This window comes from Eleutherodactylus coqui, chromosome 6 (genome assembly GCF_035609145.1).
Source record: "Eleutherodactylus coqui strain aEleCoq1 chromosome 6, aEleCoq1.hap1, whole genome shotgun sequence".
Lineage (NCBI taxonomy): Eukaryota > Metazoa > Chordata > Amphibia > Anura > Eleutherodactylidae > Eleutherodactylus > Eleutherodactylus coqui.
The window spans coordinates 168,977,980-169,003,922 of record NC_089842.1 but is presented as its reverse complement, the minus strand read 5'-3'; the positions used below and the strand labels follow the sequence as shown (position 1 = coordinate 169,003,922).

Below are 25,943 nucleotides of genomic sequence, written 5' to 3'. Positions count from 1 at the left end.
TCTCCCGGGGGGGCCCAGGTCGGCAGCGCCCCTGTGCAAGCCACACTAACAGCTGTGGGGTTAGCATCACAGCAGCAGTGCAGCCAATCAGTAGCAAACTGACAGGAAAGATGCCAGTGGGAGTCACTCACAGCAGCGTGGTTAAGTGGGGTCACCATGCCAGAGAGCAGGAAAAGGGGCCAAGGCCAAGCGCCTGATTGGTGAGTGAAATGAGGCAGGAGGAGAGTTCATGGCCAGCCATTCTCCTGGCCAGCCAATCAAATTGGGGGCGTTGCTTGTGGGCGTGCATCTTGTCTCCACCCATTCTTCTGGTGGAGACAAGATACACCAGAACCTCTGCAGCCTTTAAAAATTATGTTCATACGTTTTTAAGTCAAAGAAAAAAAAAGATGGCAGTGTAGAGATTAATGTCAATAGGTACAGTATGTCAGCTGGACACTTGCAGTTACCAGCCTAGTAATGTATAGAAGGAATATTAAATGTAACTCTTATATCAGCTTTTGCTGTGAACTTCTGCTTCAGAAAGAAACAAAGTAATATGTACCATGATTACCTTCTGGTAAATATATTGGCTGCACTAGTAATTTTGCTCCTTCTCTGAAGCAGTAGGACTAGTACCTTGTATCAATGTGTGACATCATGTTTTAATTTGAATGCGGGTCCATACGTTACCTCCCTATGCCTCCAATTTTTCATGAAGAAGCAGAAAAACATCATGGAGTATTTCAGCACGTGAATGGCGATATTCTCTACTAGAAGCAATGGCACCATTCGGCAGCATGCAGAGTGCTTGCAAGTCCATAATACGACATATATTATAATAGTGGATAACAGCGAATAATTCCCAGTACATGTAATATAACTACATATCCACAATAGATTGCGTCTGACAGCACTGCAATCATTACAGAATATTGGGTCATTAGTTGAGCAAGGGAAACATCTCTGTTTCTAAGGCCAGCACTGGAAAGCTCATCATTACCTTCTTCTGGAGATTGTAGATAACAGTTTTATTTTCGCTCTGAAATTCTTTATCCTTCTTAAAGATTGCATCAGCTCTGTTCAGTAACATGTCGTACTGTGATATAACGCTCTCAGATGAAATGTCTTGGCTTATTTTCATCTTCTCGGCCAGCTGCACTAAGAACTTCTTGAGCTATGAAAAACCAGAGAAGAACATACAAATGTTAACATAATAGTACTTCTAAGATCAGCCCTAGAGAAATCTGACTGAATGTAAGACAAATGAAAATCTCATCTCTTGTCCAAAACGTTATGATAATATCATATAAACTCTGGAAATTGTTTTATCTTTTACTGATCTTTAGTTGCTATGTGCAAACTTTTGTCCGTTTTCTTTTAGTTCTTATCTGCATGTCCATCCTGGTTCACTATCTGTGCTTTAAGTGTAGTGCACTGTGGGAAATGTAGTTTTTACACCAAGCACTGCATGATATGTAAAGAATGCTATAAAATGTAGAAAATGCAACATTTTTAAATCAGGTGAGTATTGGCTGCTTTATTATTTTGGGGCATGGAAAGCTGGTTTAAAAAAAATTTGAGTGCTGTTGCCATGTGTTTCTGGTCCGCCCTGTTTATCTTCCCACAGATATGGATCCTCTTGTCATCATTAACAGTATCCATGGAACAACATCTGAGACCTGGAACTTTTCCACAGTATCTGATTATGGCCGCCTGTACACGGGCGGAAATCCCGCCGCGGGATTTCCCGCGGGATTTCCGCCACTGAAAGTTTGCATAGGAGTGCATTACAATACGCACTCCTATGCAGACGACCGCGGTTTGGCCGCGCGAAATCTCGCGCGGCAAACAAACCGTGGCATGTCCTATTTTTGTGCGGGGCACGCACTCACCCGGCCGCCGGCTCCGGTCTGCGCATGCGCCGGCTGCGCGGCAGCCGGCACATGAAAGAGCCGGGGCCGCCAGGCGCGGGTGAGTACGCGCTCGTCCCTACAGGCTCTCGGGTCGGGTCCCGCAGCGAGAATTCTCGCTGCCGGATCCGACCCGCTCGTGTGCAGGCGGCCTAAGACTGTTTCAATTTTACATCCTGTTGTTATGATTATGAAATGAAATGTTACTTGAGTGACAAGTATTACCTTGCTGCAATTTAGGCTAACTGCATATTGGCAAGTCCTATTGTCAGGGTGCTGAGGTCCAGGTAACTGGAAGTCCCTGAAACTAGCCGCAACCCCTGTTTCTACCTACTTGTTCCCCTGGGCTAGGCCCAAGGGCGACAACTGGGCGACAGTCCCTAGACTCGCTAGGGATGTGGGGCAGACTCACAGACAAATACAAAAAAGCACACAAACACAAAGGCAGGTCAGGCAATACGGGTCGGCAACAGGAGACAACGAGGTACAAGGGGTCAGGCGAAGGCAAAGTCAGGTCCAAGCAAGCGAGTCAAAACAGGGCATCAATGCAAGGTAACACGGGTGTAGCTGGAGACCAAACATACACAGGCAAAGGTCTGCAAAAACTGAGCACTTTAAATGCTGTCAGAACTCCCGAACCAGCAGCTGATTGGGGCGGGGAGCCTGACAGCAGCAGGACCCAATCACCGGACACTGGGAGAACAGCCCCCAGCGCCTGCTAAGGACAGGCAGAGGCCCAGACATCCAGCAACGAGTCCAAAGCAGAGACCAAGACATCCAGCAGCAAGTGCAGAGTAGTGGGAGCATGGTGCGGGACGGAAACCGCCGTGTCCCCTGCAACCTGGCTAACTAGGCGCGCGCCCCCTGAGCACAGGAGCACGCGCCCGGAGTCGGCATACTGGATCACGGCGGCCAGGGGAGGTTACCAAGACTGGGGCTCCTGTGTGCCACAGCCCGGGTAATAGGGCCGGTAGTGCGGGCACGGAGACCCCCAGAGCCGCCGGACCTGACACCTATGTGTCCTAATAGCAGTATATAATTTAACAATTGTCAATAAAACTTGTGTCACCACCCTCTCCTGTGAACGGAACATATAATGTATTGAATAACTTTTAATAACTTTGTCTATGGAGGAATAAAAATAAATATATATATATATATATATATATATATATATATATTCCACCCTTATTCAATGTGCAGCATAAATATCACGTAATCCTTTATTCTATGGGTCAGCAGCACTATTGCTGTTATACCAAGTATATATCCTTTTTTATGTTTTACTATTTTTGCGTAATAAAAATACTTACAAAAATCATTTGTGCTTGTGTCATCATATTCTGAGATGCATTTCTCCCATACAGATAATTGTTGGGATCATCAGGAGATACTTAAAGAGAAAACACGTGTGATATGTTTTTTTTATGCTAGAGTGTAACAGAGTTTGTGTATTTGACAGCCGCTCTGGAGTGGGGAAATCCATGTCAGCGCAAGTGAGCCACAGATAGACAGGGCCATCATTTGTGGACAGCATAGAGATGTTTTGTTTCCCTTATCCCTTATCTCTGTATCATGGGATACTATCTTTATGTATTAAGGCCCATTTATACAGGATGAGCTGTCGGGCAAACGATGCCCAACACTTGTTCCAGTGATGCTTGCTCCTTAGCTATTACACAAGGGCGAGTATCACTAGTATCGCTCACAGCACGTGGAGCATTTTCTTCTTCCACAGTAGACAGACAGTCATTCAAAAGTGAACGACTGCAGTTTACACTGTATGGCTTGTCGTTCAGTTTTCTGCATTCAGAAACTGAACAATTCCCACTGCATGCATTTACACGGGACGATTCTCCTGCAAATGGGCCATTACTGAATGGTAACTTCATGACTTAACAGGAATTCATCTGGCTGTTTTCTCATTATGACCTTGATAGTAAGGTCCTACAAATTATAAGTTATCGTTAGAGATGAGCGAATGTTCGAGATGCTCGTTACTCGTGACGAGTACCACGCGATGTTCGAGTTACTTTCACTTTCATCTCTGAGACGTTAGCGCGCTTTTCTGGACAGTAGAAAGACAGGGAAGGCATTACAACTTCCCCCTGCGACGCTCAAGCCCTATACCACCCCCCTGCAGTGAGTGGCTGGTGAGATCAGGTGTCACCCGAGTATATAAATCGGCCCCTCCCGCGGCTCGCCACAGATGCGTTCTGATATAGTTCAGGGAAAGTGCTGTCTTGCTGAAGTTGCTATAGGGAGAGTGTTAGGAGTTATTTTAGGCTTCAAGAACCCCAACGGTCCTTCTTAGGGCCACATCTAACCGTGTGCAGTAGTGTGGAGGCTGCTTTTTGCAGTGTTGCACTTTTTTTTTTTTGTATATCGGCCGTGCAGAGCATTGCATCCTGCACTAATTTTAAATTGTCCAGGGCCAGTAGTGGTGAGGCAGGGACAGAAGACATATTTAGTGTATATAGGCAGTGGGCCTTTCCAAAAACATTTGGGGAAAAAAATCTATTAGGGCTACCTGTGACCGTCCTCAGTGTACTGGGTCTCTGCTGGGGGTAGTTGTCCTAATTTATACGCAGTGAGCTAAGTGTTACAGCAGGCTTGCGCAAAATTCTTTTCTGCCTCTGTGTTGCCTCTTACATTACCGCTGTATTCCTGTCCACAAGTGTACTGGGTCTCTGCTGGGGGTAGTTGTCCTAATTCATACGCAGCCAGCTAAGTGTTACAGCAGGCTTGCGCAAAATTCTTTTCTGCCTCTGTGTTGCCTCTTACATCACCGCTGTATTCCTGTCCACAAGTGCACTGGGTCTCTGCTGGGGGTAGTTGTCCTAATTCATATGCAGCCAGCTAAGTGTTACAGCAGGCTTGCGCAAAATTCTTTTCTGCCTCTGTGTTGCCTCTTACATCACCGCTGTATTCCTGCCCACAAGTGTACTGGGTCTCTGCTGGGGGTAGTTGTCCTAATTCATATGCAGCCAGCTAAGTGTTACAGCAGGCTTGCGCAAAATTCTTTCCTGCCTCTGCTGTGCGTTCCGTAAGCGGTCAGCCTCCAACCAAGGGCCAATAAGCGGCACATTTAATTACAGCGTTCTGTTTCTGCACTACTGGTAATACAGCATGCTGAGGGGTAGGGGTAGGCCTAGAGAACGTGGACGCGGGCGAGGACGCGGAGGCCCAAGTCAGGGTGTGGGCACAGGCCGAGCCAGTGCGGTGGCCAGGGGTAGAGGCAGGGCCAGACCGAATAATCCACCAACTGTTTCCCAAAGCGCCCCCTCGCGCCATGCCACCCTGCAGAGGCCAAGGTGCTCTAAGGTGTGGCAGTTTTTCACAGAGACGCCTGACGACCGACGAACAGTGGTGTGCAACCTTTGTCGCGCCAAGATCAGCTGGGGAGCCACCACCAGCATGCGCAGGCATATGATGGCCAAGCACCCCACAAGGTGGGACGAACGCCATTCACCGCCTCCGGTTTGCACCACTGCCTCTCCCCCTGTGCCCCAACCTGCCACTGAGAGCCAACCCCCCTCTGAGGACACAGGCACGAGTGCCTACCGGCCTGCACCCACACCCTCACCTCCGCTGTCCTCAGCCCCATCCAGCAATGTCTCTCAGCGCAGCGTCCAGACATCGCTAGCGCAACTGTTTGAGCGCAAGCGCAAGTACGCCGCCACGCACCCGCACGCTCAAGCGTTAAACGTGCACATAGCCAAATTGATCAGCCTGGAGATGCTACCGTATAGGCTTGTGGAAACGGAGGCTTTCAAAAGCATGATGGCGGCGGCGGCCCCGCGCTACTCGGTTCCCAGTCGCCACTACTTTTCCCGATGTGCCGTCCCAGCCCTGCACGACCACATCTCCCGCAACATTGTACGCGCCCTCACCAACGCGATTACTGCCAAGGTCCACTTAACAACGGACACGTGGACAAGCACAGGCGGGCAGGGCCACTATATCTCCCTGACGGCACATTGGGTGAATTTAGTGGAGGCTGGGACAGAGTCAGAGCCTGGGACCGCTCACGTCCTACCCACCCCCAGAATTGCGTGCCCCAGCTCGGTGCTGGTATCTGCGGCAATGTATGCTTCCTCCACTAAACCACCCTCCTCCTCCTCCAACGCAACCTCTGTCTCGCAATCAAGATGTGTCAGCAGCAGCACGTCGCCAGCAGTCGGTGTCGCGCGCCGTGGCAGCACAGCGGTGGGCAAGCGTCAGCAGGCCGTGCTGAAACTACTCAGCTTAGGAGAGAAGAGGCACACGGCCCACGAACTGCTGCAGGGTCTGACAGAGCAGACCGACCACTGGCTTTCGCCGCTGAGCCTCCAACCGGGCATGGTCGTGTGCGACAACGGCCGTAACCTGGTGGCGGCTCTGCAGCTCGGCAGCCTCACGCACGTGCCATGCCTGGCCCATGTCTTTAATTTGGTGGTTCAGCGCTTTCTGAAAAGCTACCCACACTTGTCATACCTGCTCGGAAAGGTGCGCCGGGTCAGCGCACATTTCCGCAGGTCCAAGACGGACGCTGCCACCCTGCGGACCCTGCAACATCGGTTTAATCTGCCAGTGCACCGACTGTCGTGCGACGTGCCCACACGGTGGAACTCTACGCTCCACATGTTGGCCAGACTCTATGAGCAGCGTAGAGCTATAGTGGAATACCAACTCCAACATGGGCGGCGTAGTGGGAGTCAGCCTCCTCAATTCTTTACAGAAGAGTGGGCCTGGTTGGCAGCCATCTGCCAGGTCCTTGAAAACTTTGAGGAGTCTACCCAGATGGTGAGCGGGGATGCTGCAATCATTAGCATCACCATTCCTCTGCTATGCCTCTTGAGAAGTTCCCTGCAAAGCATAAAGGCAGACGCTTTGCACTCGGAAACGGAGGCGGGGGAAGACAGTATGTTGCTGGATAGTCAGAGCACCCTCCTGTCTATATTTCCGCATTGAGGAGGAGGGGGAGGAGCATGAGGAGGAGGGGGAAGAGACAGCTTTGCCCACTGCTGAGGGTACCCATGCTGCTTGCCTGTCATCCTTTCAGCGTGTATGGCCGGAGGAGGAGGAGGAGGATCCTGAAAGTGATCTTCCTAGTGAGGACAGCCATGTGTTGCGTACAGGTACCCTGGCACACATGGCTGACTTCATGTTAGGATGCCTTTCTCGAGACCCTCGCGTTACACGCATTCTGGCCACTACGGATTACTGGGTGTACACACTGCTCGACCCACGGTATAAGGAGAACCTTTCCACTCTCATACCCGAAGAGGAAAGGGGTTCGAGAGTGATGCTATACCACAGGACCCTGGCGGACAAACTGATGGTAACATTCCCATCCGACAGCGCTAGTGGCAGAAGGTGCAGTTCCGAGGGCCAGGTAGCAGGGGAGGCGCAGAGATCAGGCAGCATGTACAGCGCAGGCAGGGGACCATTCTCCAAGGCCTTTGCCAGCTTTATGGCTCCCCAGCAAGACTGTGTCACTGCTCCCCAGTCAAGGCTGAGTTGGCGGGAGCACTGTAAAAGGATGGTGAGGGAGTACGTAGCCGATCGCACGACCGTCCTCGGTGACGCCTCTGCCCCCTACAACCACTGGGTGTCGAAGATGGACACGTGGCCTGAACTCGCGCTGTATGCCCTGGAGGTGCTTGCTTGTCCTGCGGCTAGCGTCTTGTCAGAGAGGGTGTTTAGTGCGGCTGGGGGAATCATCACGGATAAGCGTATCCGCCTGTCAACCGACAGTGCCGACAGGCTTACACTCATCAAGATGAACAAAGCCTGGATTTCCCAAGACTTCTCTTCTCCACCAGCGGACAGCAGCGATACCTAAGCAATATGTAGGCTGCACCCGCGGATGGAAGCATCGTTCTCTATCACCATCAAAAATGGGGACCTTTTTGCTTCATCAATCTGTGTATTCTATTCATCCTCCTCTTCCTGCTCCTCCTCCTGAAACCTCACGTAATCACGCCGAACGGGCAATTTTTCTTAGGCCCACAAGGCTCAGTCATATAATTTTTATAAACAATTTTTATACGTTTCAATGCTCATTAAAGCGTTGAAACTTTCACCTGAACCAATTTTTATTTTAACTGGGCTGCCTCCAGGCCTAGTTACCAATTAAGCCACATTAACCAAAGCGATTAATGGGTTTCACCTGCCCTCTTGGTTGGGCATGGGCAATTTTTCTGAGGTACATTAGTACTGTTGGTACACCAATTTTTTGGGGCCCTCGCCTACAGTGTAATCCAATTAATTTTTTGCCCACCTGCATTAAACATGACATTACCTCAGCTGTGATGGGCAATGCAATGGGATATATTTATGTACCGCCGGTGGCTTCCTGGCACCCACCCATGCTGTCGGTCCACACGGAGTTGTAACTCCATGTGTACATTTCTAAAGAACCCCAGTCTGACTGGGGCATGCAGTGTGGGCTGAAGCCCACCTGCATTTAATCGGACGTTACCTGAGCTGTGATGGGGACTGCAATGGGATACATTTATGTACAGCCGGTGGGTTCCAGGGAGCCACCCATGCTATGGGTGCACACGGAATTTCCATTGCGGAGTTGTACCTGCCTGTGACTATTTATAAAAAAACGCGGTCTGACTGGGGCATGCAGACACCTTGACAGAATGAATAGTGTGTGGCACATAGGTTCCCCATTGCTATGCCCACGTGTGCAGCTCCTGATGGCGGTGGCACAGGATTATATTTCTCATTGCTTCTGTACAGCATTGTGGGCTATCGCCCCGCCCCTTTTAAAGAGGGTCGCTGCCTAGCCGTGCCAACCCTCTGCAGTGTGTGCCTGCGGTTCCTCCTCATGGCAGACGCACTTATAAATAGACATGAGGGTGGTGTGGCATGAGTGCAGCTGAAGGCTGCGCAGGGACACTTTGGTGTGCGCTGTGGACACTGCGTCGTGCGGGGAAGGGGGGGTTGGGCAGCATGTAACCCAGGAGAAGTGGCAGCGGAGTGTCATGCAGGCAGTGATTGTGCTTTGTTGGAGGTAGTGTGGTGCTTAGCTAAGGTATGCATTGCTAATGAGGGCTTTTCAGAAGTAAAAGTTGTTGGGGGGGGGCCCACTCTTGCCGCTATTGTGGCTTAATAGTGGGACCTGGGAACTTGAGATGCAGCCCAACATGTAGCCCCTCGCCTGCCCTATCCGTTGCTGTGTCGTTCCCATCACTTTCTTGAATTGCCCAGATTTTCACAAATGAAAACCTTAGCGAGCATCGGCGATATACAAAAATGCTCGGGTCGCCCATTAACTTCAATGGGGTTCGTTCCTCGAAACGAACCCTCGAGCATCGCGATAATTTCGTCCCGAGTAACGAGCACCCGAGCATTTTGGTGCTCGCTCATCTCTAGTTATCGTTCTTTTTTTTTGTTCCCCTGGTTTTGCAACTGAAAGCTATATTATTTGTATGCATGTATTTACCTAATTGTGAACATTTTTGTGTGTTTATTTAATCATTATGATAAAATGATCACTTTTATTGCTAGTGGTTTTTGCAGTGCTAGTTGTTCTCTAGTGCTTCTGCCAGTCTATCTTATTTTGTAGTGATTGGTGACTGCGGCATCTAATGGATTAAATTTCAATTTTGACACTATTTGGAGAACACACAATAGGTCTACACCTCCTGTTTTCTGGAACTCACTTTTCAGCTTTACAGTATAGAATGGGGCAGAGTCATGTCATCATCATTAGAGTACAGGGAATCTAATAATAGATGATAACTTTATTATACTGCTGGATTGGGGGAGGTGGCTTTACTCCATCACTTCCTGGAGACTATATTAGTCATAGCATCTGAAATCATGAGTACAATTTATGATCCACTTAGAAAATCATGGTTTTAACCTGAATGATGGCACATACCATATAAAGTGGATGCTATAGCAAAATGATGCCTCTGCACTCTCAAGAGTTTGGATAGCACCACCCTACCACCCCTTTGTTCAAAATTTTCTTTACCCAAGCACCAATTTTAGAGCCTGAGAGGAAGCTTTGTGCCAAGCCCCAGCTTAGGGCCAAACCTATAGCAGTGTCATATACTGCTGCTATTGAATACCAAGTTTACTGTCTTTCTTATACCTATTTCTAAAGTAGAACATAAGCCGTATGCTACAAAATATAGTTAAAAACTGCATTTAGTTTGTTTAATAGAAAAAAAGAGAGAAATACAGTGTTTTATTGTAGAACGCAGGTAGAATGCCACATTACAGGATACTGTAGAATACACAATTCAGATGGAGGACTGGTATAATTATCATCTAACCTCTTTCATGAGAGGTGTTTCTAAAAGCCTATCTTCTTAAGTGTTATGCCATCTCAAAATCCCCAGCATTTGAGAAGCTATTCTGATACTGGTGTCAACCAGACAACTAATCCTGAAAAATAATATAAGTTATGACTGGGAAAATAGTTTTTAAACCATTCTCTACTGAAGGGGCAAGAACTTTACCCAGAAGATATAAAGAAGTATTTTGTACAATTTCCTAAAAGTGATTAAAAAAACTTTTCCACAGGTGAAGATGTGCGTAAACCGTGTACAGGTAATTAACGTGTTATAAACACTTGCAGTTTGTCACCAAATCTGATCTTTGATCTTTGGCTGCATGATAGCTCTCCCTTTTAAGTGTATGTTATTGGTTTCCTAGGGCACTACCACTTTTCAATTTCATTTTTGTGTACCGTAGTTAGAAGTGATTCTAGCCAAGGACCCATAAAGGTGATGTCTGATTTAAAAAGCCCATCTTCAAATTCTTGGGCGTTTTGAGTTAGTGAACAGCTTTCTCTCATTCAGGACCGCCCTCACTTAGCTGGAGAGGAGAGTGGCTACAAAAAGATTTTCTCTCTGGACAGTCCATATGATTTAACCCTTTCCAATCCACTGTCTGACGTCTTCTGACAGTCTGATTGAAGGCTGTACAGCTGCGATGTCGGAAGACGTCCGGCATGGTATTCTTAGGCTGGGGTCACACAGGGCGGATTTGCCGCGGTTTTGCCGCAGATTGCCGTTGCATATCCGCACTGCGGCAAAACCGCTGCGTTTGCGGTGCAATGCCGCACAAATGAGATTTGCCAAAAATCTGTTCTCACAGGATGGATTTTTTCTGCACAGCCGCAGTGCGGAAATGCAACTGCGTCGCGGTTTTAAAAGATGCAGCATGTTCATTCTTTGGTCGTTTCCGCTTTTTTGTCCATAGACCTCTATGGACGCAGCCAAAACCGCACCAAATACGCGACAAAAGTAAAAAAGCGCTGCGGAAAAAAAACGCTTGCGGAAATCCGCAGCAAAATCCGCAAGCCCAAATTAACCTTTGAAGCGGTTTTGCCGCAGAAGCAGTTCTTCTGCGTCAAAACCGCAACGGAAAAACCGCAGCAAAACCGCAACAAATCCGCCCTGTGTGACCCTAGCCTTACTGTATATTACTGGCCGCTCTTTTGTCAGGGGCCTCTCCGGCATGTCCTATACCGCAGTACTGGTTCTAGCCAGCAGATGGTGCCATTGTATAAAGGCAGAAAGAGAATGCCCCCCTAGGAAACCCTGAATCAAAATTGGATTGCAAAGGATTAAGCATCACATAGATGAAACATTAATGGGAAAGATTTAAAACCCTATTTTTCCTGTGGCAGCGCTGCAAGGGAACTGAACATTTCTTACCAGATTCCATGGCAGATTACAGCGAAAACCTGGGGAATCGTTTTAACCAAATGGGATTGTCCAAAGCATCTTACCCCTTTAATAAGTAAGCAGATCTTCCTAGAAAACCTCCTATGTGGGTACATCTGCACCTGCATAGGGAAATGAACTTCACTTCTTGCTTATTGTGTGCAAAACTCAAAACAACATTGAAATTAAAATCACAATGAAGTATCCCTTTAATTTTCTCCTTTTACGTCTACAGGACAAGGAGTTTTATACTATGAGGTCACAAGCCATGTACTTTTGTAAATATCTGCCTTTCCAATTTCTGCATTTCCGCACAGGAACACTTTATTGTTTCAATATCCAAATGGTCTGGACCCCAGGAAAAATAATGCATTATATCTGCTGAAGAAGGATTTTTAAGGTCCAAATTTTTAAGCAAAGGTTGCAAACCAGTGAGTGGTGGTAAAAACAGGCGGGAAAATAAATTTCAAAATCTGGAGAGAATATGCTGAATATCTGATGCTACCAGATGGACCTCTGGGAGGACCATATCAAAATACAGTAGTTAGCCATAAGATAGCAAAAATCAAGAGAAAACTGGTACATGTGTTATGATAAAAATCATAATGCGTACATACAAGTGATTAATTAGCATATACTGAAACATTAATGTGCATATAACTTGTGTTCTATACATGCCCGTATTTACCAGTTGCCTCTATGAAAAACAGTTGTAAGTGGACCCTTTGAAATCAACTGGATTTCTGCATTGATTACTAATAAAATATGATCTGATTGTTATCTATGTCACAATTATAGACAAACAGAATTTAACTAAACTAATACCATACAAACAGTTCACATTCATGTCTTTTATCGAGAACATTTAGTAAACATCCACAGTGAAGGGAGAAAATGTAACTGAACTATTGACTTTAATGAACTGTGTATTGGATCATTGTCTTGGTAAGTTCTCTTAGGCCACTCTCACACATGCGCTTTTTACGGCGATGACCGCAGAATTTTGGATGCCACGCTGAAAAAAGACAAATGTCCATCCGGTTTAGCCTGTTTCTAACCCTTTTCCCTTGTTGATCCAGAGGAAGGCAAAAAAAAACCCCAGTGAGGCAGAAGCCAAGTTATCCTTATTTTGGGGGAAAAAATTCCTTACGTACTCCATAATGGTAGTCAGAGTAATCTCTGGATCAACATTTGAGATCAACAACCCTTCTGGTTATTTAATATCTGTATCTTGTAATGTCATAGCCCCCTAGAAAGACCTCTAGTTCCCTCCTCTATGGATTTTGCCATCACCATGTCCTCAGGCAGAGAGTTCCACAGTCTAACTACTCTTACGGTGAAGAACCCCCTTCTATGTTGGTGATGAAACCTGCTTTCTTCTAGATGTAGCGGATGCCCTCTTGTTACCGTCGCGGTCCTGAGTATAAAGAGATCATGGGAGAGATCCTTGTATTGTTCCCTAATGTATTTATACATAGTTATTTGATCGCCCCTAAACCGTCTTTTTTCCAGGGTGAATAATCCCAATTTTGATAGCCTCTCTGGGTATTTCAGTCCTCTTATTCCGTTTATTAATTTAGTTGCCCTTCTTTGAACCCCCTCCAGCACTACAACATCTTTCCTGAGCACCGATGTCCAGAACTGTGTGCAGTATTCCACATGAGGCCTGACAAGTGCCTTATATAGTGGAAGAATAATGTTCTCGTCTCTCACCCCTATACCTATATTTTATTGCACCCCAAAACTTTATTTTCCCTCTGCAGCAGCTGACTGGCATTGGTTGCTCCAGTTAAATCTACAATCCACTAGTACCCCCAGGTCTTTTTCCATATCACTTTTCCCTAGCTGTACCCCTTTTAGTGTATATTGGTGACAACGGTTTCTCCTGCCCATGTGCATAACCTTACATTTGTCAACATTGAACTTCATTTGCTATTTTTATACCTAAGCCTCAGCTTATCCAGGTCCATTTACAGCTGTACATTGCCCTCCGTTGTATTAATTACCTTGTATAATTTTGTATCGTCTGCAAATATTGATATTTTACTGTGCAGTTTCTCTATCAGGTCGTTAATAAATATATTGAACAGAATAGGGCCCAATACTGAACCCTGTGGCACCCCACTAGCAACGGTGGGCCAACAGAGTACGAACCATTTATTACCACCCTCTGCCTTCTGTCTCCAAACCAGTTCTTTACCTAGCTGCACACGTTTTCGCATTTAGCGCACCTCATCACCCCTCACAGTAATAGGGTGTGCTAAAACCCGCGTTGGAGGCAGCAACCTGTGTCCGAAAACAGCAGTAAAATTGCAGCAAAACACTGTGATCGAAATCGTTGCGTTTTGCCGACGGCATGTGTGAGAGTGCCCTCAAGCATAAGATCATGGACTGCCGCCCTTACATAATCCTGTACAATGTTTTGATGCAGAAAAACTTGTTGTTCCCTCAATGGTCGTATGGTGCTTAGGCCCTGAGGCAGCAAAGCAGTTCCAAACCACGATGTTCCCTCCACTATTCTTCACGGTTGGGATAAGGTGTTGGTGCTGGTGTGCAGTGTTCCTTTTTCCTTCAAATATAGTATTATGAATTTGTGCTGTCGTTCAGGCTTGTTTGGAGAAGAGTTCCTATTGGTTAGTACAGTGCCTTTCCATTCATTTCAATGGGGCTCACGGAAAAAGCTGCATGCAATCTATCCAATGAAAATAAATGGAGAGGCACTGTGAATACGCAACCGTCACTCCATTCTATCTCCTTCTCACTGCGGGGAGTGCAGTAAGCCTGCAGTGAGGAGAAAAGGGTGACATGGGACCCCCGTTCTCAGGATAAGTGGGGGTCTCAGTGATAAGATCACCACTGATCAGATTCTTAAAAATGTCAATGCCTATATACTATACATACCCTCTGCCTTTCCATGTTGAAGCCATCTTTGATCATCTCCTCTGAAGCAAGTTTGCCCTTCAAATGTTTTAAGGAATCCTGCTGTTCTTGCAGTCGTTCTTCTGCCTTATACGACTTGGTCATAGCCTCATGATATAGATCCAGCTGTTTCTCTATTTGTTTATTGAGCTCGGCAATCTTCTGCTGGAGATCTTCACAAGTCTATGTGTATAAAAGATGACAGTTCAGCTATTGTGATTGTTCTCAGTAAGAGAAACCACGTAATCTTGTAGATATGATACCTTTTAATGGCTTACAAAAATACATGATGTTATAGCGAGCTTTCAGAATTCACAGGGTCCTTCCACATGCAATAATGGAACAAATCTAACAGGCTGTCTGTGATAGACAGCCTGCAGGAGGGACATCGGAAGAGCAGCAAGTTCCTGATGAATGGCACGGTAAGGCACAGGTGAATATAGATTTTTTTATTTTGCTGACAGAACCCCTTTAAGGACACCCCTCCTGATTTCCTTTAGACCTTTCATATTCTCCACTGATGCAAGAACCCCGCTCTGAAGGTTCATTCCATTCTTGAAGGTATCAAAAATGGCTATAAATTTATACTCCCAAATTCTTCTGTGACGCTGGGAATTGAAGTTGCCCTTCAGTATGATAACTCTCATCTGTACCATGTTGTGTCTGTGACCACAAAAATGTTTTGCCACAAGTAATTCAGTCTTTCCCTTTCAAATTGTGTGGCAATGAGATCTCATTCTGGTTTCCAGCTATTGTTACATATAACACACATTATGCTGAAATATTTCTAAACTTCTGGAAATTATGTTTATGTAAATGATGAGTCCTGGTGCCAATAACTGCATCTTTACCTTTCATTTGCTCCCTCTTCTAATAGATTAGACTGCTCACAGGGCTAATCTGTAACCATGGAGACACATAAATCTGCATAGTAGCTGCATACACAAAACAGTACGATATTTTAATCTAGACTATATGCAAAGTTTTTCTATCATTGATGGAATGGAGCAACAAAATTCTATTCTCTGCTTCCTCAGCCCAATTACAAAAAATGTGATGGTCTCTCTTTTATAATCGCGTCTTTCTCTCTCTGCTTAAATTGTTGGACCCAGTTTTCAACACCCCAGGGTTCTTTACTTTATTCCCCCCCCCCCCCCCCCTGCCCCAGAGCATATAAGTTCATTTGGCCAGGACTCTTTTCTCAACGTGTATTGTGTTCCTGTATGTATTTGGATGAAGTTGATAGTTGCACCCATCTACCATGCAACGTACAGCTCCGAATAAGGCAGTGTTCACACTTGCATTAGGGCTTCCTATCTCTTTGTTACGGAATTGCATTTTTTTTGTTTTTTTTTAACCCACTGATTTCAATGGGTTTGCTACCATTTCATTATGTCTCTGCTTTTTTTTAACAGAACATATAGAGCCGTCTGCAGTGTCATTTGTTCTGTTAAACAAATGGAAACATAGTGGAATGGAAGCAAACTGAAACGTTTTGCGTCTTTTGTTTTTTTAAACCACTTACATGAACGAGGGAAGATGGAAATACTTAATTCCATTTTAATCCCACTTCTCTGCTCCAGAGACTGAACTAAAGGACAGAAAGCTCAGTTGTGAACAGCCTATGGGATCACTCCCATGGACGTATTTTACATGCGTAAAATGCAGTGCTAAAAGCCTATTGAATTCTATTGGGCTACTAACACCTACATTTTTTTTCATGCATGTGAAAAAAAATACAGCATGCCCTATTTTGGTGCTTACTACTCGGGTAATGGCACTTTATAAGTAGAAGACAATAATATGAAGGTCAATGAGATGAATGTTTGAATGTTTCTCTACTTTAGACATTCCCTACTGTCGTCCAGTCACAAGTTTCCTCCTGTTGGAATTACCAGCGATCAGCTGTGATCTAAGATACATGACAGTAAATGTTTAGTGTCCCTGCAGCACCATCACAAGAGCAATGAAATGATGAGGTTACGAGTAAGGCTAAACGCCTACATGCATAATGAATACATTTCTTTTACTTTTACCCAAGTCTGGTGTTGGATTTCCTTGAATTCTAGTGCTATCTGGCAGCTGACTCCATGCATATCCTTCCACAGGTGTGGAGAAAGAAGTGGTGAGCTGGATGTTTTACGTTCCTACAATGAGTTATCTGTGTAGTTCAGGGCAGGACAGGTTCTCCAGAATGAGAGAAGCTCTTTGTAACTGCTCTCTGCTCTGGCCAATAAATGGGCATTATGACTAGAGGAAACACTTACTCACTAACACTGTATATCAAAATGGCTTTACTAAACAGGCATCCCTTTTAAGCCCCACTGCCGTAGGCAATTTCATGGATGAATACATTCTTTGCCCAACACTGTAGAACATATTGCTTAGAAAGGCGAAGAAATAATAAAATGTTTGATAACACTTGCAAGGTGTCATGTCAAAGGCAGACTGATAAAGGTATCTGAAGGTAGACAGACCCTTAATGCTCAAGCCTTATTCTATCCAGCTACTTCTCCTAAGGGCCCATTCCCACGACCATATGTGTAAAAAGCTGCATGGATGACGCAACTTTCTACCGCCGTGGGAGCCAGCAGTGAGCCGGCTATCACCGCATATGGTAGCGAGTGTGCACTGCACATGACAGCATATCTCATTCATGCATGTTGTCATGCACAGTGTGACTTGTTTCTTATTTTTAATTCACTGCTCTATTTCATGGCGGGGTTGCGCATGCAAAGCCACACATGCACAGTGTATTGTGTATGGACAGCATTGAATACGCAACCCATAGAGAAAGATAGGGATGTACGCACGTAATCTGTGGTGAAATAGAACATGCTGCATTCTTTTTGACGCACTTAATACGCGCAATTTATACACACTAAGGCCTCGTTCACACAAGCGTTGTTTTGCACGTGCATGTGTGCGCACAAATCCGCACATCAACGCACATGCCAAAACACGCCTGAACGAAGCTGCGTGCCTATTGCCGTCAATGGGGCCACTGCTGCTGCCGGCGGCCCCATTGAATGTAATAGGATGCCGGTACCCCCTGCAGTGATTTTCGGGGAAGGGCTTTAAAAATAAGCCCTTCCCTGAAAATTAATCCTAGCTGTAGTAAAAAACAAACAAATATATATACTTACTAAAGATGAGCGAGCGTACTCGGAAAAGCACTACTCGCTCGAGTAATGTGCTTTATCCGAGTATCGCTGTGCTCGGGTCTGAAGATTCGGGTGCCGCTGCGGCTGACAGGTGAGTCGCAGCGGGGAGCAGGGGAGAGCAGGCGGGAGAGAGGGAGAGAAAGATCTTACCTCCGTTCCTCCCCGCTCTCCCTTGCAGCTCCGTGCCGGCACCCGAATCTTCAGACCCGAGCACAGCGATACTTGGATAAAGCAAATTACTCGAGCGAGTAGTACTTTTCCGAGTACGCTCGCTCATCTCTAATACTTACCTCTCCACCGCTGTCGGGGTTCAGGCACATCTAGCTGCTTGGTCTCTGGCACTGTAATGAAGTTCTTCCAGCAGGCGGGGATTTTAAATTCCCGCCTGCTGAAAGGGCTGAGTCTGATTGGCTGAGCGCTCAGCCAATCACAGGCAGCACTCAGCCATTCATTGAAGAAGTCATTAATTCAAAAACTTCATTACAGAGCCAGAGACCAAGCAGCTAGACGCGCCTGAGTTCTGGCAGTGGCAGAGAGGTGAGTATATATTTTTTTAATTTTTTTACACATGCTAGGGATGATTTTCAGGAAAGGGCTTATAGCTAAAGCTATTGCCCGAAAATCACTGCAGGGGTTGCCGGTAGCCCATTGCTTTCAATGGGGCCACCGGTAGTAGCGGCGGCTCAAATTTTAAGCAATGGGAGAACATCGCGATCCTCTGCCACAGCTGTAGCAGAGGATTCTTTACACCCCACGGGGAGTCCCTTTGTCACTGGACAGCACGGACCTATGGTGCACGTATGTCCTTTCTTTTGCAGGTGCGCGCATTTGCACACCTGTAAAACACAGACATGTAAAACACAGACATAGGGAACCAATTGTTGTAATAGACGCGCAGTTTTGTGCACACGTAAACACGCTCGTGTGAACGAGGCCTAATGTGAATGGATCAATAAAAATCAAAGTACTTTTATTGACTCCATTCACCGCATAATACACGGTGAAATTATGTTGTGGGAATTAGATTTCTAATACTGCAGATTTCTGCATATCACCCACAGTTTTCCAAGTTTGTTCACTGCTGCAGAGTTCTTGGATTTTCTCCTTAACGGCTTCTTCTGTTCTAGGTACAGTTGTAAATCCATTACTTAGGATTGTAGCCAGCTGACTTATGAAGCTTTGGTGCAGGCTGTGAGATGCTTTAGCCTCATAATCTGAGGTACGCAGAGTCCTCTCCAGATCATTTATTTTCTTCTCTTTTTCCATCACCTCCTGACGAAAACTGCCCCATTCTTTATGGCTGTCCTTCAGCTTCTCGTGTAGAATTTCCTTTTCTCGCTCAATGTTCTTCCTGGCCAGTGTAGCCTCATCTTTCTCCTATGTACAAATGGGTAAGAATGTTCACTGTTTTATGGATCTCTATACTCTAAGATGCAATAGTAAATTAAACCATTACTCTAAAACCAAGTGTCACTTCAGCTCCCATAATAAATAAGAAATCATTGTTTTTGTAATTGTTGCTTTATAATCACCTTACACCATGTATCATGGGAGAAAAATGTATGTAAAGGCTACTAAAGACAGATGGTAGAGAAGTCAGACTTAACATTTTCCCTCCATTCTTTAAATTCATTTCCTCCATTTGTGATTGGTGGGGGTCCACCAATCCCAAGAACGGGAATTCCCATGGTTCCTATATGAAAGGATCAGGGATCACGCCTGCACACCACTGCTCCATTCATTTAAATGACAGCACCAGAAATAGCCGAGTACAAACACTGGGCAATGTCTGTCACTGTCCTTTAGATGAATAAAATGGCGGCGCGCATGCCCTCCATTCTGTCCATGCGAGGACCGTCAAAACTCTATTCTCAGGATTGGTGGGAGTCCCAGTGGTCAGACCCCCCAATGATAGGTAATAACTTTATATCTTGGTACAACCACTTTAGAGAAACCTGTAAAAGACTGAATACGGTGAGCGCCACCTAGTCGTTATTGCAGGTATCTGCTATGACAATGGAAACGGTTCAGTGCCAGGCCCCCATCTCACCAGGGGCTTCATCACAATCTAGTGACTGTCCTTTATAGTAAGTATACCACAGCTAGATAAACTTTCAGATTTTTTGTAACTTTACTTAACATCTTTCAGATACAATGAAAGATTGAATGTATGACCTAACTTATGACAATACAGGTCACAAGTGTGGTTCTAGCTACAAAGCAATAGACGTGACATGAGAAGTGACCTGATAAAATGTAGAAGAAACAGTCAAATTGATGAATTATCTTTGACAACCACAGCAGACTTTATAAGGTGCACACTTGGGTTATACAGACCCTCAGTGTCACTCAACACAAAAATAAAGACAGATCTACAAGCGCTTTGTGTTAAAAAGTTGTTTTGACTATTGTTCTTTTTCGGTCTTTCAGGGGACAAACACTTCTGTCCTCTCTCACCTTCTTTAGAGATTTCAATTCTACAGGATAATCAGCCAAAGCTTTTTTATGTTTCTCTGTCTCTGTCACTAGTTTAACAATGGTGTCCCGACTAGCTTTAGACTCCACTTGTTTGCTTGCCAAGGCATCTTCAAGGCTTGTAATTCTGGATTTGTGCAGTTTATATTCCATCATTAATTTCTCAGCCTACAAGAGAACAAAAAATGTAAAATGTATGAATGATCAGTATTCAGAACAGAAACTAGTTACAAATGATGACCACGGGGGTCTGTCCTGGGTTCCATTCTTTTTAATATGTTTGTAGGTGACATAAGAGAAGGTTTAACTGGTAAGGTCTGTCTGCTGATGACACAAACGTGTGCAATAGAGTTGATTCTCCTTGTGGTGTCATGAACATGGAGAAATGATTTAGCCTTATTGGATAAATTATCAAAAAAATGGAAACTGCAGTTCAATATGTAAAAAAATTCACTTGGGGAGGAGTAATCCTTGGAAAAAGTATCGTATTGGCAGTTCTGTACTAGACAGGACATCAGAAGAGAAGGATTTAGGGGTTCTGATTTCTGAAAGCTTTAAAATGAGTTCAAAGTGCAGGCAGGCAGCAAAAAAAGCAAGTAGGTTGCTTGGCTGCATAGTTAGAGGTTTAACCAGTAGAAAGAGAGAGATTGTGATCTCGCTGTATAGCGCTCTGGTGAGGCCACATATGGAATACTGCGTTCAGTTCTGGAGACCTCATCTACAGAAAGGCACTGATAATATAGAACAAGTCAGGCTACAAAAGTGGTGGAAGGTCTCAAGAACAAAACTTATCAGGAAAGGCTCGAGGAAGAAATGAATCTGTATAGTCTGGAGGAAAGAAGGGAGAGGGGGGACATAATTAAAACTTTTAAATATGTTACAGGTATAAATAAGGTTCAGGAGGAAAATGTAATTATTAGGAAGCTAAACAATAGTGCACCATCTGCGAGGTGGGTAAAAAATCAGTAGCGATATCAGAACATTATTTTATAGAAAGAGCAGCAGATGTTTGGAACAAACTTCCAGCAGATGTGGTTGTAAAATCAACAAGTGAATTCAAGCATGCCTGGTATTAGCAAATATCTATGCAATGTGGGAAATCAAAAGGAAATACTATAAGGGTAGACTGTATGAGCCATGTAATGGGCTAATGTGGCTGTAGACATACTGATAATGCAAGTGTTCCAATCAATAACTGGTTTCCATGAAAGGGAAACTCCACGTTGCAACAATATTTACAATATTCTGCAGTTAAAGGATTATTCCAGGCAAAATGTAATATTTCATGTTATATATAATTATCCACATACAAGACACTTTACAATATATTTACCCTATGAAGATGCAGCTGTTCGTCTCCCTGCAGCACTGATCACGTGACCCGAGAAGCAGCATTCTCAGGGCTTCCGCTGACGTCCCGACCTCTGTAATCCAATGCATGGAGGTCTGGTTCTCAGCAGACGTCCAGCTTCACTCCTGTAGCAACGTCAGCTGTTTCCGTGGGTCAGTGTCTGTGTATGGAGTTGTTTTGCTGTAGGTAACAGACAGCTTTGTACAATGTGCAGTGGCCTGGATTGGGATTGTAGGCTGAGTTCCATTCACTTCAGTAGGACTCATCCTGCATTACCAACCTGAGCCACTGTGCAATTTACAAAGTTGTCTGTTTACTGCTGCAAAGCAGCTCCATAGACAGACACCAGCCTAGAGAAACAATTAAACTTTAGGGGGCCAAAGTCTCAGTGCCCAACTAATCTGCTATTGATGACCTATCTGGAGGATAGCCAGAAGTGGGACAACCCCTCTTAATTGTTTACCAACAGTACTGTCAGGGCTTGAACCCAGGAACTCATGTGCCACAGCCCTCTGATAAGCTCTCCTGTAAACCTTGTCCATATTTCTTGTTCCTGCTCCTGTTTCCCTGATTGGCACCACCCTGTCACTTGATTAAACACCCTATATAACATGGTCTAGCACCTCCCATCCTTGCATGATTATTGTGCTCCCAAGCCTGTAGTCAAGCTCCACCACCTGCCTACTCATCCATACTGCGAACTGACATACCTGGGTACTGACCACTGACTTCTCCTAACTATGCTAAGACTTGCTTCTCTGTCCTGAGAACTGAGATACCTGTGTACAGACTTCTTGCTTCCCCTGACTCTGCTACCTGACTGCTCCTCCATACTGCGAACTGACATACCTGTGTACCAACCTCTGGCTTCCCTTGACTATGCTACCTGTTTGCTCCTCTGTACTGTGAACTGACATACCTGTGTACCGACCTCTGGCTTCCCCTGACTACGCTACCTGTCTGCTCCTCTATACTGCGAACTGACATACCTGTGTACTGACCTCTGGCTTCCACTGACTATGCTACCTGCTTTCTTCTCTGTACTGTGAACTGACATACCTATTTACCGAATCCTGGCTTCCCCTGACTACTTTACCAGCCCGCACTGGTCACAATAAGGGGCTCCAAACCAGAATCGTGACAAGTACTGAGTTTCTAACAAAGCGATTACTTTCATATACAAAAGCAATACTTATAGTTGTATCACAGAGTTTTACCTTTGACACCAGAGCATCTAGGGGATCCTCATGTTCCTCAATGTTGACATGCAGACAAGAGGACAACTTCTCAACATTCTCATGTAGTCTTTTCCCCAGGGTACTACTTTTCTGCTCAGCTTTTTCTCTTTCGATCAGATGTAATCTGTGTATTAATACACATATTTATTTGTTATCCCTATCTATAAAAGCAAAGAAATCCTGAAATTTTCCACTAGCAACTAGTGCACATGCAAGACCCTGATAATTCTCATTTTCTGTGATAGAGTTATCTCAGGGTCAGTAGCATCATATCATCATCATTAGAGAGTGAAGCATATAATGACAGATGACAGGTAAATTATACTGCTGGAGGCTTAGATAGGGCAGGATAGTGACACAGATAATGCTCTGTATACTCTCTGGTCTCCGGGAATGGGCTGTACTCCTTCCCTTTCTGGAGACTGTATTAATCTATGGGCACATTTCTGAGTATGAGCTCCCATGTACTGCATCCGTGATGAAGCTCATACACCCTGCTGCACTCTCTGTATAGACCATACAGGAAGGAAGTGTGTGCTTCCAAAATGGCTTCCAAAATTAACTCCAACATCTAGAGTCTCGTCGCCATACTTACATTTCATACATTAAACTAAAATTAAATATATGCTACATCCCCTTTAGTTTGTACATGTACACCACACTGAACAGGTGTAATAGCAAGAAAAATAACAATATTAGTTGCATCCCACATTCATAAAAAAATCATTACAATGTTGCAATATAGCAATAAATATCACAATTATATAGTGTGCCACGTTTTCTGTGCTCTATATACAATTTTTCCTGTGTACAGTCACTGATAAATGAGTCCTACAGTTCTATCAGGTAAAGAGTCAATTAATTTTCACAAACCTTAATCGGTCTTCCAGTTCTTTAATCCGGTCACTGAACTCTTTATTTTCTCTATGGAGAGTCTGCATCTCAGCTTTTTTTTCAGCCTTTTCACTAGTTATATAGTCAAATTCCTTGATATGTCCTTTTAGGGTCTGTATCTGGGACAACTGGCGAGCACACTTTTCTTTGTATTTTTCTAACTCCTCTTTGATTTCGTGAAGGTTGACATCTTTAGCTGTCAGATGTTTCTTCAGATCAGATACCTTAAATGTAAAGGATGCTTATAACAATAACAGGACACACAAATTATTGAAACATTTAATCAGTCACCACGACACCCACAGACTGGGAGTGCAAAAATCAGAAAACGGATAATTTGTCATTAGGGTAATCCATCATGTAGAATTTTATAAGCTGCTTTTTAGTCTTTAAAGGAACACTCTGGACAAAAATTTAAGCCTGGAAAGATTTTTTTTCCTTAAATGGGGAAAATTAGCTTCTTCCTCATTGGTTTTTTTTTGCCTTCTTCTGGATAAACATAGGGGAGGGAGGAAATAAGCTGAACAAGATCGACATATGTCTTTTTTCAGCCTTATATACTATGCTACTATGTGCTTAGTCTAGTGCCAAGCATGAGGAGGCTGAGCATGACATCTTTCTATCTATGATGTTCTTTAAACCCTCAGCAATTTTGGATGAACCGTTTCTTTTGCAGGTAAAGGACATTACAGTTTTGGACAAATAGAGCTAATTCTACTGTAAAGGGCTGTAGTTCCGGGTTCTATCAATGCTACAGACATGCTTTTGGTGTCAATTTAAATTAAAGTTCACTTAAAGAACCAGAACTACAGCTATTTAAAGTGTGGTTGGGAAAATTCAATTTACAGCTGTCACTTTTCAGTCAGTCTGTGCAGAGGAAGAGAGACCAGTGTCACTAGAGAAGATCTGTGTTTTTTCTGTATATCTCCCTGTCCCATGGGAGGGGTGACATGAATTTCTGTTCACGTTATTACCCCCAAATCACAGAAGAGGTATATATTGATTTTAAAAAATCATAGAATGCAGTAATGCTTACTAATCTATTAGCTAATACCTCATATTTATTATTATTTTTGCAGCTAGAAGTCTAGTTTTGAATGCTGGGGGAGCACGGAGTGTCAGTGCCAGTGTGGTTGCTTTTGAGGTGCAAGGCAACCTGTTGAGCTCAACTATATGTGGCATCATTAATTGGTTGTAAGAAGGGAGTACTGGGAACTTAAATTAGTCCTGAAAAAAATGTAAAAGTGGCCACATGTTCTGTCAATGTAGCACATCTGTTGCGATTTGGTTGGAATGGCACGCTGTGTTGCGCAAATTGGGTAGCAGTGCCACGCTGTTTCTGAAGAAAGCTAACGTGATTTGTGTTAGTATTGCTACATCTATAGGTGGGTTTAAATTGGCAGAAGTTGGGGCCAACACAAGTAGGTGGGGGTAAAAACACCATTACAAAAGTAGACAGCATAGACCTAGTATAAGTCAAGAGTATCCCACACATCTTCAATTTCCCTTGAAAGATGAAATGCATTTTCCCTGCAAACCCCATTTTTTATTAAAAAAAAAAATCATATTGGGTATTGTGGCTGCAGGAGGTCCTGAACATATGGCTGAGCTGTCACTGTCCCTCGTACCACTACTAGGGGTGACCGACTGTTGTATGCGATAAACCCCACACCATCACACCACTTTTAGGAACTAAGGTGTCAATACTGTTCATCTAATCATGCCACAACTCTAATCATTTGCACATCTGCCTAAGATGTTACTGCATGCCATGTTTAGCAGCAAAATGGAAACTCCTTTTAAGTGCTTGATTTTTTTTAATAAAAAGTGTAAATTATTGAAGTCTAGAATTTCCAGACCATTTCTAACCTGACACAGCACTAAAACTAAGTAGGAGAAAAACAGCCAAGGCAGCGACGGTCCGTGGCTGCTGCTGGCCTAGATTGTGCTCTGATCAGATGAGAGAGGGGAAGATGGAACTAACAAGTCTGCTCTATTTAGAACGTTCTGATGCCTCCAGGCCAGTAGCAGGTCATGTGATCAGCATGGTCTGAAGGTGGAACTACCAAGCAGCAGACCAATGCTTGGGCCAATTGAACTGAGGGAAGAGGAAGGGATTTCCCAGAAGACAAGCAAGGAATCTGCTGTAAGTGCTGAGCCATCACTCATGCATACTCCCCTAAATATATCTTTCATTATAACTTCTAAAATATCAAATAAGAGTGATAAATGCCAAATAAATATAAAAGTATAGAAATATACCACTAGAACGACAGGGGCATTGGTATGGAGGCAACCCCTGAGTCTTAAGTCACAACCAAAATGAGACT

The 25,943-nt window shown here is 44.6% G+C and overlaps 1 protein-coding gene across 1 annotated transcript in view; it reads right to left on the bottom strand.

Moving 5' to 3' along the window:
- The window catches only part of LOC136632905 (coiled-coil domain-containing protein 170-like), a 59,953-nt gene that overhangs the window by 12,015 nt on the left and 21,995 nt on the right, over positions 1–25,943 (bottom strand). Inside the window, exons 5-10 of the mRNA XM_066608184.1 lie at positions 23,593–23,837; positions 22,699–22,843; positions 20,113–20,298; positions 18,715–19,032; positions 14,474–14,674; positions 983–1,156 (exon numbers count right to left, since the gene is read on the bottom strand). Of these exons, the coding sequence (XP_066464281.1) occupies positions 983–1,156; positions 14,474–14,674; positions 18,715–19,032; positions 20,113–20,298; positions 22,699–22,843; positions 23,593–23,837 (1,269 nt within the window). The remainder of the gene's footprint in view (positions 1–982; positions 1,157–14,473; positions 14,675–18,714; positions 19,033–20,112; positions 20,299–22,698; positions 22,844–23,592; positions 23,838–25,943) is intronic.